Source organism: Opisthocomus hoazin, chromosome 1 (assembly GCF_030867145.1).
Source record: "Opisthocomus hoazin isolate bOpiHoa1 chromosome 1, bOpiHoa1.hap1, whole genome shotgun sequence".
NCBI classification, from domain to species: Eukaryota; Metazoa; Chordata; class Aves; order Opisthocomiformes; family Opisthocomidae; genus Opisthocomus; species Opisthocomus hoazin.
The window spans coordinates 108,133,382-108,153,287 of NC_134414.1; the positions used below are offsets into that span (position 1 = coordinate 108,133,382).

General features: G+C 45.4%; 2 protein-coding genes across 4 annotated transcripts in view; one reads left to right on the plus strand and one right to left on the minus strand.

Annotated features, from left to right (window-relative positions):
- The first annotated feature begins 850 nt into the window (after positions 1 to 850).
- DONSON (DNA replication fork stabilization factor DONSON) lies at positions 851 to 7,223 on the plus strand. Its single transcript, XM_075445914.1, has 10 exons — positions 851 to 1,144; positions 1,441 to 1,521; positions 2,703 to 2,906; positions 3,286 to 3,464; positions 3,967 to 4,145; positions 4,244 to 4,367; positions 4,488 to 4,595; positions 5,532 to 5,730; positions 6,415 to 6,630; positions 6,920 to 7,223. Exons 1-10 carry the CDS (start codon positions 866 to 868, stop codon positions 7,055 to 7,057), a joined length of 1,707 nt encoding a protein of 568 aa, XP_075302029.1. The 5' UTR covers positions 851 to 865; the 3' UTR covers positions 7,058 to 7,223.
- Positions 7,224 to 9,959: 2,736 nt separating this feature from the next.
- Positions 9,960 to 19,906, minus strand: part of SON (SON DNA and RNA binding protein) — a 41,599-nt gene continuing 31,652 nt past the window's right edge. For 2 of the 3 annotated variants that reach the window (XM_009933384.2, XM_075432530.1), the window contains exons 9-12: positions 18,063 to 18,210; positions 13,396 to 13,464; positions 13,189 to 13,304; positions 9,960 to 12,643 (exon numbers count right to left, since the gene is read on the minus strand). In XM_009933384.2, the coding sequence (XP_009931686.2) occupies positions 12,485 to 12,643; positions 13,189 to 13,304; positions 13,396 to 13,464; positions 18,063 to 18,210 (492 nt within the window). In that variant the 3' untranslated portion in view covers positions 9,960 to 12,484. Of the gene's footprint in view, positions 12,644 to 13,188; positions 13,305 to 13,395; positions 13,465 to 18,062; positions 18,211 to 18,941; positions 19,022 to 19,906 lie in introns of those variants that run through there. The other variant, XM_075432538.1, reaches the window with a different exon arrangement.

A 19,906-nucleotide genomic window follows, 5' to 3' on the forward strand; every position in this document is an offset into this window, starting at 1 on the left:
TTTAGCGCAAGAGCCAAGGTGCTTCAGCTTGGGGGCGAAGGCTGCCAGGTGCCTGCCTGTTCCTTCACAGCTTTGACCAGAAAGTAGCATGCGCTTCCCTGCGACCTGTACGCCGGCCGGCTGGCCCCATGGAGGCTGCCGCCGTCTCCTGCAGCACCAATAACCGTGAGCTGCAGGCTGGGAGCCATGTCCGCTCGGGCTCTTGCCCCGCTCTGGCGAGCTCGAGCCCCGCACAGCTAGGGGACAGCGATGCCTGGATGGCTGTTATGGGCAGCCACAGGTCTTCAGACACAGCATTGCCTCTGGATTGGTTTTATAATCCATCATTGTCTTATTTAACAGCCTTCAGAGGTGTATTTTGGAAAGGATCAGGTGTCTCGCGTGGGCTGAAAACTGCTGCCCATTTTTTGGCGGGGGGTCTTTTCTGCAATATAGTCTGAAGTAAAACGCTTCAGCCTGGGCCCCAGCCAGTGCCACAGATCACAACCAAAACACGCACTGCGTGTGTTCAGTCTCACATTTCACACGTTCTAGTCTCTTCACAGGTGATTTTTGTCCTGGTGCGGCCATGGGACGATTGCTTGTAGAAGTGCACTCAGGCTGGCTGCAGGGCAGATTCAGAATTTTTTTTTTTTTTTTTTTTTTTAATTTTTTATTTGCGAGCCGCAGCGGGGGGGGACAGCGGCGGCAGGGCAGCGGCCACAACCCCGGCGATGGCGGGAGCAGCTCGGCGGCGCCTCCTCAGAGGCGGGGGAAATGGCGGCGGCCCCCGCGTCCGCTCAGCGCCGCCCGGGGGCGGAGCTGGCCGCTTTTGGCGCCAAGCGGGGACAGCGGCTCCCTCCCGGCAGTGCCGCGCCGCCCGGCCATGGCCGCCTCCGTCGTGCCCGGCTACTCGCCCGGCTTCAAGAAGCCGCCGGCGACTCTGCGGCTGAAGCGCAAGCGGCCGCGGAGGAGCGAGCCGGCCGCCGCCTCCGCCGCTCCCTCGCCCTGCGGGGAGGCCCCGCGGGCCCCCTCCGCGCCCGCCCGCCGCAACCCCTTCTCCAGCCTGGACAACGCGCCGCGGGCGGCTGGCACCCCCGAGCCGCGGGAGCGGGGCCGGCGGCCATCGGCGGGCGGGTCCCCCTCGGCAGCGCCCTTCTGGCAGGTAGGGCCGAGCCCCGGCCCCGCGGCCGCTGGCGCTTCCCTCAGCGAAGAGGGGACGGGGGGGGGGGGGGGGCCCGCGGGCGGCCGCCTCCCCAGCGCCCGGGCCCGGCGGCACCGGCAGAGCCGGGGCCTCGGCGCTGGCAGCCGTCGCCCCCGGCCAGGCCCGGGGCTGGCGGAGGCGGCTGCAGCATCGGTGCGCTTGGCATCGCCCCTGGCAGCGGGCTGCGAGGGCCGCGCCGGTCGGTGTCAGCGCGGCTCTTGGTTGGCGCCGCATCTTAACGCGCCTTGTTCATCCAGCTTCTAGAGGCTGTTGGCGAAGACAGGCACGCCCGGAGAGCAGAGCCCGCCGAAAGAACCGACGTCCTCGCCCTAACCCATGTACGGAACCGCACGTACTGCTGCTGAAACGTTTCCAGTTGTTCTCTGTTCACAAAAAAAAAAAAAGAGCTGAAACGTCATGTTTGGTGGTCCCTCTCTGTCTAAAACCATGTACTAAAATGTCAGCGTTAAGAAAATTTCTTACGTTGTCTTGGAGTTTACTGTTATGGTGACAGTCCTTTAAAAGCCAGCCTTCTCCCTGACACCGCTACTGTTGTTGTTCTAGTTGACAGAGGTTGGTGTCTTCTTCCAGTCTGATTGCCATTTGGACTGTAATTCCCCTGTTTCTGAGGTTTATCTTTTGTTGAGAGAAGGATGTTCTTCAAAGTGATGCATCTTCCACAGTCTTTTATTCAGGTGTAGAAAGGGAATAAACACGACTCCACCAGCCACATAGGGCAGAGAGAATACTGAATATGTATACTCTCATGAAGGAGAGGTTCAAGCAGATAATGTCTAACATTGTTACAGGTTCAGAAACTGAAGTTCAAACTAACTTAGCAGAACAGAAGAATGACCTCTCAAAGAGCACAAACTGTCCTAGAGCTCCCCAGTGGGTTTTTTTGCACCCTCTAGGAAGCATCTGACATTACAATCACCACGAGAGGATGAAATTAAATGCTGTTTTGGTATGAAAATTCTTGTCTTTGTAAACTTGAGGCTAAGTTTTCTTTTTTTGAATCATTCATCCTTTTATCTGTTCCTAGTTTGTGACTTTTGAAAAGACCCCTGTGAATGAAAACCCACTTTTTTATAAACAATATAATGCCGTATTTCTACTGACTGAAATAATCAGTTGAGTATAAACTGTGAATTTAGTTAGCCTGTGAACAGTCAAACTTTGTGTAACTTGGAATCCAGAAAATCTGTCTGCAGAAGCTTTTTTTTTTTTTTAAGTATGTCTCTGAACTTAATGCAAGTACTTCCTTAGGATCAAAATGAGCTAGGCATTTTACCTGCTGCACTGAATTGGACAAAAACATGCAGGAGACAACAGGGTTTAACTTGTCTTTTTATAGGCTACTGAACTCAGGACGTTAATCTAACATCTATAGTCCAGTATTTGGTCTGCCTGCCAGGAAAGGCATGGGACCTAACCATGGTAAAATACAAATAGGTAGCTGCATAGGGGTTTGGTTTTAAACTCTATGGGTTAACTGATGCTCTTTCTCTTTTGTAAGGACCTTCATTTACCTGTGGCTGTGCCCGAAGTTCCCTCCTCACCAAGACATGAATTTCCCGCAGACTGGAGTATTAAAACACGACTTCTGTTTATGTCTTCCCAACCTTTTACATGGGCAGAACATTTAAAAGCACAAGAGGAAGCTCAGGGATTTGCTCAGCATTGCAGAGCGACAGAAACAAACTTGCCACAGAGTGTACAGGTAACGCTGCAGAGGGCAGCTTGAAGCTCCAGCTTTGGAGAGGAGAATGTACCTTTGCACCTTTCCTTAAACATGCCGGCAGTGAAGGCTTGGTTGTGGTTTGGTTTGTCCTGCTTGCATTAAGAGTAAGGCTCGTTTAGACTGCTAACCTAATTCCATCCGTGGCTTGTACCCGCAGCGGCAAACGGTGAGAAGTGAGTGGTCGTTTAACCTCAGCCCTGGAGCAGCTGCCGGCTGCTGTCCGTCTTTCTTCAGTCTGTCTTATTCACAAGCCTGGGAATATTTTTTGTGTTTAGTGTAATATTTTTTAAATCCGTCACTTGTAATGCCGCCTTAAGTAAAGTATTACTGCCCTCATAAAATACTTTTTGAAATCTAGGAACCAAAACTGTCCACAGAACTGCGCTGTGCCTTTCAGCAAAGCCTTGTTTACTGGCTTCACCCTTCACTGCCATGGCTGCAGCTGTTCCCTCGCATTGGGGCAGACAGAAAAATAGCTGGAAAGGCCAGTCCTTGGTCACAGGATGAAGCCTTGCAACAAGTGCTAATGAGCGACTGGTAAGCGGAACCAAACAACTGATGTGTTTAGTATGATTAAGACAATGGGATTTTAATTAATGCACAAGTTCTTTCCATTTTTAGGAGAAAGCTTCCCCCCCCCCCCCCAGCTAGAATGTTCGTTATTTTGAGGACCAGGCTAAGGAAATAAGTTCAAGACGAAAGCTACCTTCTTGTGTCAAATGCCCCTCTCCGATCCTAATTAACGATTTGGGTAGAATTCTGTAAACGCTGTTAGGAGGTTGCCTGTGACGCCTCATGTAAACCCGCACGCTAGAAAGCCAGTGTGCTGGAAGAGCGTGGCACTCGCCAGCAGGCTGCGTTTCAGAGGAGTGCAGCTTCCCAGATGTTGAGCACATCTGGAAATCTGACTCATCGTTCACTATGCTCTCAAGCCTGTGCAGAGTACACGTCAGCACCACCCAGCCAAAGGCGGCTGGATGCGTCAAGTGCAAAGAATTAACTTCAGTTAATGACAGAATTGTTTTATTCTATGTTGCAGGGCTGTCAGCTTTACTTCTCTGTACAATCTGCTCAAAGCCAAACTGTGTCCCTACTTCTATGTGTGTACCTACCAGTTTACTGTCCTGTTCCGTGCAGCTGGTCTTGCGGGAAGTGACGTTATCACAGCCGTCATTTCCCCCACGACGAGAGGTTTAAGGGAAGCCATGAGAAATGAAGGTAAGGCAAAACCAGTCCAGCTAGAATTCGAATAATGGGTAAAGTGCATCAGCTGTGTTACAAAACCATTCACTGCTTTTTTTCGTCCTGTGTTCAAGGGATAGAGTTTTCTTTACCTTTGGTAGAAGACAGTAGAACCAGGAAACAGAAAAACTCTGAAGTGAATTTGGAAATGGAAGTCGCTAACAGCCTCGAAGTGGGCAACAGCATGGAAGAAGGAGAGTATGTAATAAGCCTTCTACCACGCTAGAATTCAAGGGCATCTACAGACTCGCACACATTCCGTTTGGAAAACCTTTGTAGGAAGTATTGCCCTCCTAACACTGCTTCTGTGTTTCCTAGGGAACCAGCTCCAAGCGATGAGGATGATGACGACGACAGCTTTTCTTGGCTTGAGGAGATGGGAGTCCAAGATAAGGTTAAGAAACCAGATGCTATTTCTATTAAGCTGTATCCTTTCCTTGCACATCATGACGCTGGAAAGCCCTGCAGATGTTAGCGTTCAGTGGTACGGATTGAAGTTTTATAAAAGCTTTTGAGAACTTCCTTCCAGATATTATTCATCACATTACTGCATATTAAGAGACTCTGCATGTCTGTTTGAGTTTCTTTATGACAGGTATTTCTAGATGCTCCTCTTCTTGAAGGAAAAGCCATTGTGAATTGTTAATGTAACTTTGTGCAACCCATCTGTTAGGTCACAAACTGATAGTGTCACCTCACATATAGGTTCACTGGAAAGACTTGGTAGATTTTTTCATTTTTTTTTAAAGAAAAGGGTTCATGTAGGCTAGGTTTACACTTGGAAGTAGTGTGGCATAGTAGGGACACAGCTGTAGATGAGAACAGCTGTTGCTGAGAACCTGTACGTGTTTGAGAGGGACCGATCAACTCGGTCTTCCCCTGGTCCTATTGCCCTGGGAGCAGTGAGGGGCACTGCCCAAAGCAGCTGCTGCTGGCTGCCACCCCTGAGGAAGCTCGGTGCAGCTCCCTGAGACTGCCCCGCAGCACTGCCCCGTAACTGGGGATGCGGGGACACGCTTCAAAAGCAGCCTCCTGATCTGAACTCTGAATGCTTACGGTTTTACGCAAAACTCACAGTAAAACGAGGAGTTGCTGACTTTGTAGGTGTTCAGTAAACATGACATTGGACCTGGAAAATGCTTTTTACCTCACAACTTCAATAATGAAATCGGAGGTTTAAGATGCTGCTTAATATTTGAAGAACAAATCTGACGGTGGTTTTTTTTGCTTTTGTTCCAATGAATTGATTGGTCACAGGCGGGTGGTGGGGTTTCTTCTGGAGGTGCACTGCTCTGATTCCTCCTTCAGTGCGCTGATGCTTCTCACTTCCCCGTGGTCTTCCTTTGACTCCAGTCAATACAGTCGCAAGGAGAAGCACGAGGTGCAGAGGGACCACAGACCCGAGTCCCTCGCGTTAGTGAAAGGAACAAACGCGTTCACCTTGCTGAACTTCTTGATAAACTGCAAGAGCCTGGTGGCTGTTGCAGGTCCGCAGGCAGGGCTTCCGCCAACTTTGTTGTCTCCTGTTGCTTTCCGAGGTGGAACAATGCAAACACTCAAAGTAAGTAACAAACACAACTGTCTCTGTTTTCTGATGAAGGAAAGTTGTTTCTTCACCCAGTAAATTAGACACAGCCTTTGTGTAGTTTCCCTTGGGTACAGCAGAGTAATCGTCGTTGCTGGAGCCTGAGTTAGCATTTTGCCTGCAGTAAGAGACTGCCTCCTAGACCAGCTCTGTCCACCTGGGTCTGTGCTGCTAAACTCAAATCCCAGTATCTCCATTCTTCACATCCTGATAACTAAGAGGTTAAGCAGACCCCTCAGACACTAAAATGGTTCTTAAAAGATTCTCCCGAGCTCTTACGGGGCCTCAGACCATCCCAGCTGCTTGCAGAGAGGGAGCCCCTGAAGCACGGCTCACCAGCTGTTACTATAAGGAGGTGGTGGATAGTAAAGGACGTGCTGTGCCTAGAAGTGGGGCAGCCCTCTGCCACCAAACTAGCTCCTACGGTTCTTCTGCAGTTAACTCTCTAATGTTTCAGTGTGTCACAGCTGGCACACTTTAGGAGTTGTTACAAAGACAGTAAAATCATTGTAACACTCGGGTATTGAGCAGTGAGTTGATGATACTGAAAAGTATTTTGACCTTCTAACGGGACTGTGGCACTGCGGTATTAAGTGAAAATGAAAGCGAGGACTTGATTTGGTGTGTCAAAAACTAATCCAGTGTGCTCCTGTCTTTCAGGCTCGAAGTATAAATGCCAAAGCCAGGGTTGACTTGGCGTATGAGGACGTATTCAGCCTGGAGATCGTTGGCCCTGTCCTGCCTCATTCCCTGCATTCCTTGACCATGCTGCTCAAAGCCGCGCAGAGGGGAGCGTTCTCTGCTGCCTTATACACACATGAGCCCACTGCTGTGTTTAACGCTCAGCTTGACCAAGCAAGCCCTGCCTTCAGCCAGGTAAGGAAAGTAGCAGAGACAATCTTTCCTTTTAGGAATAGTATTTTCGTTACAAACCATCGGCCACTAAGCAGCACAAAGCTTTCCCTTAACACGTGGGCTTGCACCCAGTTACTTGTGGTTACCACCTGGCAGGCCGCGTGGCTTGTCATTCCCTCAGAAACGGGACAGTGGGAAAAGGAGCTTTTCGGGAGTTCCCCCGAGGTACACAAGTGAACATTAAGAACTACAGGTGTTTCAAAGAGAAATACCTATTCCACGTCTCTCTTCTTCCCGTGAATTTCCGCAGGAAACCCTACACAAAGATCTGCTTACGTGTGGACTGCATCCCAAGACCCTGGATCAGCTGAGTCAGTGTCCAACATTGGGAAAATCTTCCATCCGATTCCTGGAAATGCGGGATTATGCTTATACCTGGAAGCCATAGGTATGCTACTTCCATTTAATGGGGAAGAATGCTCTCTGGGTGCAGGTGCTGTACTTTGTTCAGGTCTACACAGGCAGCACCTGTGCCGTACTGGGAGGGATACAGTCCAGTTGCACGTGACAGACAACTACTGCACATCACTCATCATAAAACACTTCAAAGGACTTTTAAAGGAAATGAAGGAGGTGGCCTTGGACATCTCCTTCTGTATTTTAGAAAGCCTTTTTTAAATAAAACTTGATAAAACATGATTATCTGTTTTATTGGTCTGAATTGCACGTGGAAGGTCTGTATTCTTCATGCACGTGCAGATTCTGTTCTGAAGTACAGAATGTCTGCCACTGCTCTGTGCGGTAACTCGTGACCTGCATTTTGGATGGGTGGAATTCTTGGCAGACCCCCTTCCAACACTGCTTACAGCACCTTGCCAGAAGCTCAAGGGCCACACCTTGGTGTGTTGCGCCTCCTGGCTTAAGTCAGCTCAGAGCCCCACAAAGATAGATGAAAGTCAGAGGGATGCAAGCGCAGGGTTCTGGCTGCAGCTGAATCAGATCAGCAGGTTAAGATTCCTCAGCACTGCTCGGCGTAGCTGTCTCGTGTCGCATCCCCCCACCCACACTGACATTACAATGCTCCAAACTTCTAAAAAGCCGTTTGTACAAACCCTGACCTGAATCGGACCCAGCTGGAGGGATGAAATGGTTCCACCACCTGGTCGAGGACAGAGAAAATGAGAGGCAGCGGGGGGGCTACTGATCTGACTTTGCGTCTGCAGTGACAGCGCAGTCTATGAACAGGCGAGACGCAGCCCGCTGCGCTTTGGGGGGGACACGCCGAGCTGTTACTTGGGAGGCATGTCTGTCACTTCACGCAGCCGTTAGGTGATCAGATTCCTGCAGCAGAGAACACCAGATCTGAAGAGCAGTACGTAGAATAGCGTCGTGCTTGTCCGCTCCAGTGAGATTTCTAATTCAACCGGGTTTTTTTGCACCGAAAACAGAGCAGGGCTCAGGCCATGTGCCGAGCCACCCTCACCCTTCCCACAGCACTGTTCTGCTTTCCACCTCCGACTCAGGCCGCTGTTCCGAAACAGGAGACTGTAGCCAAGTCTCATGTCAGCAGCCTGCCTGTAAACTTTAAAATGTAGGCAGGTGAGGAAGTTACTGCAGACGGAGGCACGATGACAGCTTTCTCTGCCCTCCAGTCACTTTGTATCACCACCCCTTGAAGCGCCCTACCCCAATACAGCCCGTGTGTGACTACACAGGAATACTTCATGTTTACATTTGTTACTTTACAGTAACCACCATGACACTGCCAGCCTAGCGCTATGCCGGACAACATCTAGAAAACAGAAGAAGGGAAAGTCCCTCTCTTACGATGGAAAAAGGCACCTTAGAATATTAAATACTTTGATCATGTCAAATACTCCCGTTTCTGGTGGAGTTTAGGGTAGTAGAATCCAACTTTGATTCATCGCTACACTTCTCCCTAACTAACCGAGAAGCAAATCACTGAACTTTCCGCTTTACTTAGTATCAGACACCAAGAGTGAAAATCCAGCGCTAACAGCATCGCGGGGCATACCAGAAGACTGGGTTTCTAGCGCGGCTGGTGTGTTAACCACACTTCTTACAGGAGTCACAGTTAACTCTGTGCCTTTTTTATCTGCCATGTCGGCCTCCGTCAGCCACACCCTCTGCTGTGAACTTTGAGCCCAGTGCTGTCTGTCCTTAGCAGCGGTTCTCACAGCGGCCACGTTCTGGTGCACAGAGCGGAGATCGGCTTCCCCCGCTGCCACGCCGGCGAGCCCTCCCGAAAGCCGCTCGTGGCCTCGGAGCTCGCGGCCCAGGTCTGCACCAGGCAGCACCTCCCGGGCGCGCGCCTGAGGAGCGGGCCTGCCGCCAAAGCCTGCGTGCCTGGAACAGGTTACGGCGAGCCACAGGAACGAGCGAGGCTGTAGCTCCCTCCGTGGGGAAGCAGTTTTGATCAAGCCAATAACCCTTTTGGTACGTGGACCTGGACTTGTCTGTTTCTAGGAAATGCAATCATTAGTAGTAATTTCAGTTCTGGTTTGTATTTTCACATCCAGCTTGTCAGAGTTAAGGAGAGACACCAATGCCAATTAATAGCTTGTCATCATTTTAAAATATTTGAATTACAATTATGTTCTTGTAGTCTAGAACTGTGCAACTTCAAAACTCTACCACCGAATTCTTTATCACATGCTTTGCACCATTACCCGAGCTGCAGCTCCTCCTTGTACTGTAAACCGCCTGTGGGTTTAAGTCACAGCTTTGCCTGTGATTTCAGAAGCACATTCCAGTGGCTTCCAGCTCTGGGATTCAGGGCTGGTCCCTATAAAAGCTACAGCCTTACACTACCCAGTCTGCTGCTCTTCCACCCGAAGGAGATTTCTCAGTCAATACTACCATTATTCCAGATGCTCGTAGAGCCCTGAGATTTATTCATTTAACCTGTCCAAGTGGCTGAAGGTTCATTGCAACTATGGTATGTTTGGGGGAGCGACTGACTGCAAGCATTTGATTAAGCCTCAAGACAGTTTTTGCACTTTAAGAGGCAATCTTGAATTTTCCAAGACATAGAAGCTTCACCTTCCTGCTCTCCTCCAGTCCTAACCATTTAAACACCACGCGTTAGAAGACTGCCAAGGAATCATTCTGGTGGAGCTGGCTACGAGTTCTTGGGCGCCTGTTTCGAAACGCTCCCTGCCCCAGGGAAGGCAGAAGCGCTTTCTGCGAGGTTGCTTCCTAGGGAGAGTAATTCTGCAGCAAAGGGAAATCCAACAGCCAAACCGATCATGTCGTCCACCAGCAGGAGTCACAGACTATTCACCTTGCAGACAGCTAAAGGGCTGCATAAATAACCAGGTTCCAAGAGAGCGTTTCCTAGTTGTTCTTTTTAATGTATCACTACTTGTCTATTCCTGCATGCAAAAGACACTCAAACCAATTCAAATTTACAAATTTAACAGAAGCACATCGCTGCACTAGCTTTAGATTCAGGTATCGTTCTAAACAACAAGGAATGAAACTAAAACAGAAACCTCAAAATCAAGAACTGTCATAATTAGGGCATTACAGACCTTAATTATTTTTTTTTTCCATAACTCTTCCTTAAGATCCAAGGTTAAATCCACATACAGTACCACATCTTTAAGGCGTGAAATCCAGAACTTTCCTAAATAGTTATTTTTTAAATGGAGTCTTCAGTGGGACTGAATTCATCTGCTCCTTGCTGCTGCGAGGTAACATCTATCTTTACATTATACACGGGGAACAGAGACCAAAAAAAAAGAACAAATCAACAAGTACAAGAGACTGTATGTTCCCGGATTTGATACTGTACAGCTGTGAAACCAGCGCGGACACGGACACCACAGACTTCACAGAACAATCAACATCTCCCATGTTTTAGCTCTATCAAACCAGACATTTAAACAAGCCTGATCAGGAGCTGCTCCCACATTCCCAGTTAATTACTTGAAGTCGTACATCAAAAAGCCAGACTTCAGCTAAGATAGATACAACACCCAGTTCTCCCAGAGTAGATCTATCCATTGCTGTACCACGTTCACTTTTGGTTTTTACACACACCTTCCAACTAGTTCAGCAAATGAGGCAAGGAGATCTTCACATATTTAGTCAGAGACTGAAGGCAAGAAGCCAAAGGGAAAAAAAGTTTAATTAAAGACAACTACTTCCATGAAAACTGAGATTCATTTAGGCATTTCTAGAGCGCTTTGACAGACTAATAAGGGGCTTTATTTCTCAGAAGCGTGTGGTGGCGAGCCAAATAGCATTTCTCTGCTTTACACAACACGAGACATTGATCCTTGTCCCTTTAAGCCAAAGAAAGACACCTTGTTCCACAACAGTTGACAGAATACACACGAGTCACCCTACTTTGTGGAAGAAGAGGTACTGTAATTGTTCACCTCCACGTTCCTACTACATTGCAAAGGTCTTTCACTTCAGACATGAGCAGTGCCGCACTGCGTGCAAACTGTATTTTGTTTCTGCCCGAAATGAAGCTCTGGTCAGCAGGTGCAACACAGAGACCTCAAAAAGACTTTTCTGAAAATAAGCACCCGAACTACCAGAGTCTGCAAATCCTGGCAATCTGCTCGTAACTCAGACAAATCTGGCAAGAAGTGTACAATGCCCTTTCCAATTCAAAGTGCACATAGCTAAAGTACTAACACTTTCTTAAATTAAAAAACAGAAAAAGAAGAAAAAAAGAAGGAAAAGTTTTCTATGTCCTCTCCCTTGTCACACTGCCAAAGCTCTGGATCAGGCTGCCTCCTTGAGGGCAGAGTACCATTACAGAAAATTTAAGCCCAAGGAGTTAATTTGCTAATAGTCCAAAGTAAGCAGAAATGGCTAGAACCAATTCTGCAACGCTAACAGCTGTTGATAATCTTCATAAAGCGTACTTTTTTTACTGTACATTTCTTCAATAAGTTGTTTTGGCGTACACTTTAATTACTGTTTACTGACCAGTGATTAAGATTATGAACTTGTGCTGCTTTATTGACCAAGTTGGGTACAACAATTTAAGCATCATTCTATCCCCTCCCTCCCCTCCCCAAATCCAGTTGAAGATTTGTTAGAGTTTAAAATTCACATTAACCACAAATTCATACAATCAACATCAGGCAGTGTGTTAATTTGTTTGGAACAGACAGCTCCATCATCTCCCTTCTCAGAACATGCAGGGAGAGTCACCTTTGCTTTGCAAGCCTCACGGGTTCCGTTGCTGGACTTTCTGCCACCCCTCCGAAAGCAAGCCTTCTGCCTAATCACGTTATGTCCTAGCGCATGGGCTGTACGGCCAGTCGCAGCGCGCCGCCGAGTTAAACCCCCCCCACAAAACTCCACGGGGAGCCGCAGTTCTGGCACCGTGCAACAGGGCTGCCACGGCACGGGCTCCCGCGGGGGTGTCGGTACTGGCCCAGTACCTGTCCAGCAGTACACGCCGGCCTCGGCCACACCAAGGTCAGCCGCGCGCCCTTTCACCAGCTGTCGGCAAAAGCGCACGCGTAGCTTTACCGAGACCGGGGGAAACTGCAGCATAGTACAAAACAGTATGAAAGTGTTAACATTCCGTATTGGAGAGAAATTGCATGAGTTTTTAAAACAAGGGTCTCGATTATTGATGCCTCCAGAGTCTGTCATCTGATTTAGTCATTTAAGAAATAATTACATCACTAATGTAAACAATATAAACATACCAAAAACTAAGTATGATTTAAATACATTTTGATGGTACAAAAGAAAAACCTGAAGGTGTCTGTACAGTTTTTACAATGTGGGAATTGCCAATGTATTTACAACATGAAAGGGCAAATACCATTTTTGTGCAGAGTAAAATTATCTGAAATAATGTCAATATAAAAAACAATATCTAGCGGTGTGAGGCACTCCTAAACATGGTGGTATTGACCATGCTTTCCTTTGGTACAAGTCCCATCGCTTGGAGAGCCGCAGTTGCTGCTGTGGCTTTAGCATGCTTCTTATTAAGGCTGGCAAAAGTAGGCCGATACTCATTTCCATTGACTCTCACCTGTTTGTGAAAGAGGCGGAGGAAAAAGAAAGTGTTAGCAAACTCCTTTTCACTTCTGTTTCGAGGCAGCGCTACGCAGCTCCTTCAAGCGCATTCTCTATGTAATTCCTCTTTAGGGGTTGACAAAACCCGCGCCTGCTCTGTAAGCACTATCTTTTCCGCATGGTAACTGCTAACACAAGACATTACATGAAAAAGAAAGCCCGCATTGGAAGATAACCGAAGGAGAAAAATACCTAAACCTTGCTCACCACCTTCACAACAGTAAGGCTTAACACCACACCTGCAATTAAACAGCAAGAATATGATACCACACAGGTTAATAACTTCAGTAACAAGTGGAAGAGTGTGTTTCTTGACAGACTTCAAGATTAATGCGCTTGAGAGATCCAGTTTGGCCTTTACAGAAACAGGACTTTGAAAATTTAGCATCAAGACACTGCTTAGCAGTCCTCAGCCACCTCTGCAACATACAAATATAAACATCAATTTAAACCACCTTTTTAATAGGGAAACCAACAGCAAACAAGGGAACTCAAACATACCTTAAAGATAAAATGTTTGCGATGATCAGGCCCACTATCATCCACCAACACAAATTCAGGTGCCGACCATCTTCTTTTGTTACAGATCTCCATCAGCGCAGAAACTGGATGTTTACCTTGAAGATAAAATGTGTATGAAATTTCAATGCTGCTATCAAAGCAATCATTTTAAATGAGATGGTTTTTTTTTTAAGACAAGAATCTCACCTGAAAGATCCTTCATCACAACATAATGTCCAGATCTCTTTTGTGCCTTCTCTCCCACAGCAACAAGCCCTAAACAAAACACAACAAAGTTTACATTTACGATTCCCACCTGATTTCTGTATTCTCGTCAGTAAAGCAATTAACATACATCAGTGGAGATGCAACCTGCAGACACCACGCAGCCGACTTTTCAGAAGTCTTTCAAACCTCCCTTTCATCCAGCGTTTTTCTCTCCTCCGCATTACACGTAACATCCATCTCAACTACTCCAGTTAAGACTCTTAACAAGCCAGGTAGCAGAAAAATTTGAGCAGCCTTATGCACGTCAGGGAACACCCGTTTTTCCGTGCCTTCTTTGAAGAAACGCTGAACAAGAGATAAACTTCACAACCTTCTCTCATTCAGTATTCGTTCTGTGCAACCCAAAAGTCATCCACTACCTTACCAGTTTGCCTCTAACACACTCAGCACCTGAAGTACTGCCATTAAACAGTAAAAAGTGTACCTAGGATGTCCTTTTACGATACGAAAACCACAGTGGTGTTCTTGTAACACATGCTCTTTATTTAACAGTATTCAAATATTTATCCTGTATGTGCAAGCTCACAGCCCAATTACCGTGATTTCAATCACATCTGAATATAAAGCAGCAGAAAAGCACGTAACTGGGCCCCAAGTCGACATAAAGAGCACAAGTTCCAATGAAGTCACTGTCAAACACAGAAGCCAAACATTTTTCTTTTTAAAGTCTTACAAGAAATAAAATGTAACAATTGCCAAAAATGTATCAAATGCCAGTAACCATGCCAGGCTTATGAAATGACTCAAGGTTCTTTCAATCGATTTTGCCATTACCTTAAATACACATAAAAAAAATCCACCCAACAGGTTTTTCAGAATTTCTCAAACTTCAGTCCTTCAATATTACTTTGTTTCTTACCTCAATTTGTTTCTGTTCCTGGCTCTGGTGAATAAAGACAGGGAGAGACTGCAATTGTTTCCAGTTTTTTCCTGTTCCTCCAGCTTTTTTTGGTTGGCATTTTGCTTTGCTTTAAAAGAAAATCCTTTGCTCCTCACCAGATTTGCATCCTAATATTCACGCAGCTCCTAAGTAGGGACTTTTTCAAGTGGCATGAAACCCTCACAGACAACAACCACTGAACCAAAGTTTATTCTTTTTTCTTCCTTACAGAATTCTATAGCCAAAATAACTCTCTGACACTTGTTTTCCACATCTTGTCCCTGGTACCTTCAAGATGGATTTTCACGGACTCTGACAAGCTCTGCTGATGGACCAAGCCTCTTGGAATACAACCAACCAACAATTTACCGGCTGACAGCAAAGCCCAACAAGAGCTTGATTTCAGGGCGCTCTGTGAGAGAACTACAGACCTCGCTCAGTGTCTGGAAAAAACAGGGTCTAAAGGAAAGCTATGGCACAGGTAAACAACCTTCTGGCTCCTGTCTTAGTGCAGCCTACTGAGTAACTCCTTGTTCTGTATCCAGAAATACTATTTTGTTTGGGGTACAAGTTCTAAAAATGTGTTAAAAAACCCTACAAAACAAAAACGGGTTACTTACAGACTCTTTTTAAAAATGTTGGACTTTTCTTTAAACCTCTGTACAGAACTTTAAAAAATCTGACTTTCTACACATGTAAGCATCAAAGAACACTAATGTTTGAAGAAGCTTTTCAGCTACTTTTCGTAAATATACAATCACTGTTCAGTTGCTTCTTTGTAATGCATGGAACATGCTGTCCTTCATAACTCACGTTGTCTCCCTGTATTATGGACTTGGCTGGCTCAACATTAAGAAGTATTCTTTATTAACACAGAGACCTTTAGATTTTTTTGGTGGAAATTATCAGACAAGATAAGAGAAGGACTTGGGGGTACTGGTGGATGAAAAGCTGGACATGACCCAGCAGTGTGCAGCAGGTCAAGGGAGGGGATTCTGCCCCTCTGCTCCGCTCTGGAGTACTGCGTCCAGCTCTGGAGTCCCCAGCACAGGAGAGACATGGACCTGTTGGAGAGGGTCCGGAGGAGGCCACAAAACTGACTGGGGGGCTGGAGCACCTCTCCTGAGGTGAGGCTGAGAGAGTTGGGGCTGGTCAGCCTGGAGAAGAGAAGGCTCCACAAGGATCTTACTGCAGCCTTTCAGCACTTAAAGGGGGCCTACAGGAAAAATGGGGACAGGCTTTTCAGCAAGGCCTGTTGTGACAGGAGAAGGAGTAATGGTTTTAAACTAAGGGAGGGCAGATTTAGACTAGACAGAAGGAATAAATTTTTAGTGAGAGTGGTGAAACACTGGCACAGGTTTCCCAGAGAGGCAGTGGAGGTCCTACTGCTGGAAACATTCCAGGCCAGGTTGGACGGGGCTCTGAGGAACCTGGTCTGGTTGATGATGTCCCTGCTCACTGCAGGGGGATTGGGCTAGATGACCTCCAAAGGTCCCTTCCAACCCAAAGCATTCTGTGAATCTATGATAAGATTGCATATATGATAATAAGCACAGCTCAGCAATCTCTAATGTTATCCGAATTTTCAGACGAAGCTATCACATGCCAGGAAGAGGCATCCTTTTAACCCCATCTAACATTTTTAACTGTTACTGAAGACCGAGCGCCCTGTACCAGGGAAAGCAAACTTTCTGTCACAGAATGCCCACCACGAGGACCTGATCCTGCCTCAGACCTCAGAGCTTGACTCTTCACACTTTGGCATCAAGTTCTGCAGGCATTAAGGAAATTTGTATCAAAAACCACCTGAGGATCCTGGGGCACACTTCTAGCACTGGAAACTTGAGCCATAGCACAGCTGTGTACCATCAGAACACTTTTAATGTTCAAATGTTCACAGGTTGTGCAGCAATACTGCCTCCTTCCTACGACATGACAAGAAGCAACACAATGAACAGAGCTAACTCGTCCCTCCTCACCACAAAACCCATCACTACGTTATGCAGGCTGCTTGAGAAAATAATACTGGAATTGACTGTTTTCAATTTCTTCCCTCTGATGGATCATGAAGCTAAACTGAAGGAACTCTTACCAGCAGCGGGAACTTTAGAAGACAACACCTACAACTACGTAACAGTAACAACATATTTTTCACAGAAATTCTTGGCTATCACTCTGTCACCAGGTATGTGGGTTTTTTCCCTTTTTTTTTTTTTTTTGTCTTCCTTTTAACAGAAAGGTTGCACAGAAGAAAAACAGCTAAAAAGCATGTTTGGTCATTGTTTGCATAAAACAAAGACGACTGTATTATTGTGTTCTGTACTTTGAGACTGTTGCACTTTTCCATTTATAAAACCGTATTATGCTGCCAGAAGGTCTTTAGAATTTAGAAAGCAATGGATATTTTCACAACATAGGCATGCTTTCTCATGTTCTGCCTCTTTGCACTTCATATTTAAACGTTTCAATTATATTTTCACTGCTAGCTTGGTCACCTGAGCAGTGCTGAACTCTCTCTGTATTGAAGACTAATCATTTTGACACCTAAAGATTCCTCCAACACCTCTGCAAATAAGCTTCACAATATTTTCATTTATATGCTTTCTTTTCTTCCAAGCTCATTTATGAGCACTGACAAAAGCTAACACAAACCCATAATTCAGATTTTTTCATGCTTTAATATTAGATGGGATCTATTTAATATATGAAAGGTTCCCAATTTTCAAAAAATATTCAGGAGAATAACAGTAAGCATTTGTTTTCCTGCAGTCAGCGTTAAGTCTTTTATTTTGGTAACATGTATAATAGAACAATTAAATCATAAATCTTGACCGCTGAAATTCTGCATCTTCTATTTAAAATTGTTACAACTTGTATAGGTATTTCAGATGGAAGGTGTTCATAAACATTCACCCTGAAAACAGAACTCTTGCCGAATATGTTGGCAAGATGGCGAATCACATAAACCACACTACCTGTAATTAAAAGGATAGTCCTACTGAATCTAACGAGACACGTGCAACAGTTCTCTACCTGTGGCTATGGACCATATGAAGGAAGAAGAAAGATTGCTAAAGCCATCTTTGGAAACAACCAGGGAAACATCATTGTAGCTCAGCAGGGGTGCCTGCTGCAGGATCAAACTAGATGGAACAGCAGGGAGATCAGATGGACAAAGATGGGAACGCAATCCACCTGGAAGACCTAGAAACCTTAGGATAACAGTCTATTCAAGTCAGGACTTCAGCTGAAAGGCAGCAGCAACTCAACTCTGTAGCTCCCACCTCTGTCCTTCAACCCCTCAAACCAGTCAGTCTTCTGTCCTGCCCCATTCCTGCTTCAGCCACTTCCTCCAGACCAGTCACAACGGCTTTTCCACAACTCACGTCCCTGTCTGTGCCTTCTCATCACATCCAACTGAAGCACATCCCTAACCTAAGACCCACCAAGGAGCACTTTTTAAAGTAGAAGGTGAAGGTTAGGGAAAGCTAAAGAACGTCTGGAAGAGTTCACAGGCGGAAGGACGAAGCCTATATACATAATCCACAGCTTGAAAAACTAGTACCAAAAGCATCTATGTCATTCCCCTGATTTTCACAACGAAGCTGTACCCAGAAAAAGCTTACTACTTCAAAGTTGTTTTGCCTATCTCCAAAACAGGCATGAGAAGTCTATATTGTCATAAGACATTTAAGGAATGGCTTACCTTTTCTATCTGTCTTAAAATCGACCATAATAGGCTCAACACTGCCTTCTTTGTTTTTTCCGAGCCCTTCTCCTTCTCTCCAGCCCATTTTTCTCATCAGTTGAGCTCCCATTCCTCCAGTTACAGGGGCTGCTCTTAAGAACTGATCCTATCCAGAAAAAGAAAAGTAAAACAAGTCCTAAAGTTAGCACTGGGATTTTAAAAAGTAAGTGGGAACTTCAAAAAAATTTTTCTAACAACCTTCCACAGACTCAATTAAAAAAAAAAAAAAAAATACACCTTAGCTTTATATACCTTAACACTTTGTATAAATCGGAATTCACGCAGACACACGAGACACAAATCAGTATTTCCAAAAAAGAACAACTTAAGAAAATTCTAATGCAATCCAAAAGTGGCAAGTGACCCATTTCAGACATATGTATTTAATAAAATGATAACCGTCCATTTTTAAACACGCTACTTTGGTTCCAATGCATCTCTTCTCATCTCGTGAAAGGAGGCAGTGTTAACTGTTTAACTGGCAACATGTGTGCCAAGTGTACCTAGTTATTGAACAAAATACAAGCACATTTAGTAATGACATTCACATAGTGTTTAGGCGTATTTAAAACATAAAAAAAAAGTTTTCCCATTTTATTACACAGCAGTTGCACATTCAAGTTCTACGCTGAAAATCCACATGAAACATACAGGTTTTTCTTTTCTTTTTTTACAGAAAAAAGGCGCTTAGCCACACAGTTTAGCAGTGGTTGTCTTCACATTCTTTCAAATCATCATTAACATCATAGTTGTTAAATGGTGAAAGCTTACAAACAGAAATTTTAAATATCTGTTTTGATGTAAAGAACTTTAAAAACTCCTTAAATGTTTACGTACCTAGGCCTCGATGGCCGCAGTGTTGTGAATAGTAGGGCTGGCATTGACCGTGGCAAGAAGGCAGCTACAAGGATTTGACCCTGAAACAAGTTTCCATATAGAGGGGTGAAAGTTCACAGGTTATTCTGTGAACTATCATCTCTCTTCTGCCCCCCCCCGCTGACCCAAGTAAGTAAGTCAATCATTTCCATCACAGCAAAAAATTGCTTGCCTTAAAATACACAAGGTTACACACTGGCACTGTTAAGTCCATCAGTTCTTTTGCATAGTAGGTTAGATGATACAATGCCTGGTATTTTTGTGAAAATTCTACTTACTACCAAAGCAAATTAATAGGACAATTTTTTTTTTCCCTTTATTTGGAGTCGTGCTTGCAAAAGTAAGCATTTCCCAGATTTGGACAAAGGACTGATAGGTCCTTGGTTTCGATTTGTACGTAAACAAAACCAGAAGTCTTACTTTTGCAGAGACTAAGGATAATATATTTTGAAGGGGATTTCATATTGGCAACTGACATGCATCAATGATGCGTGTTTGTCATCCCCACTATATGTGGTGTTAAAATTTATTTTTAAAAAATGATTGCTGAAGATTGTGGCAGGACTTCTCCAAATATTGACCTCTTAAACAGTAAATACCTATCAATCATGCAACTGGATGCTGCATTTAATAAAAAAAGTGCTCTGATGGAAGAGTAGAGAGGCTAAGTGCACCTCTGCAGTTCAACTTTTGTTCTGACTGGCGCAGACCATGCAGTGTGTGTGTGTACACAGAGACAATCAGTTTCTTCGATACAAACTGCCTCAATCTATACACCTAGAATGGCTTTTACTTACTTCCATTTTCATCCTCCCCTCTCTTTTCCACGAAACTCTCATAAGAAAAGGGCAATCATGCCGAGAATGATACAAACCCCAGTCAATGTCACCCTGGGTTCCGTTTCCTCTTTTGTACCTGCTTTGCAA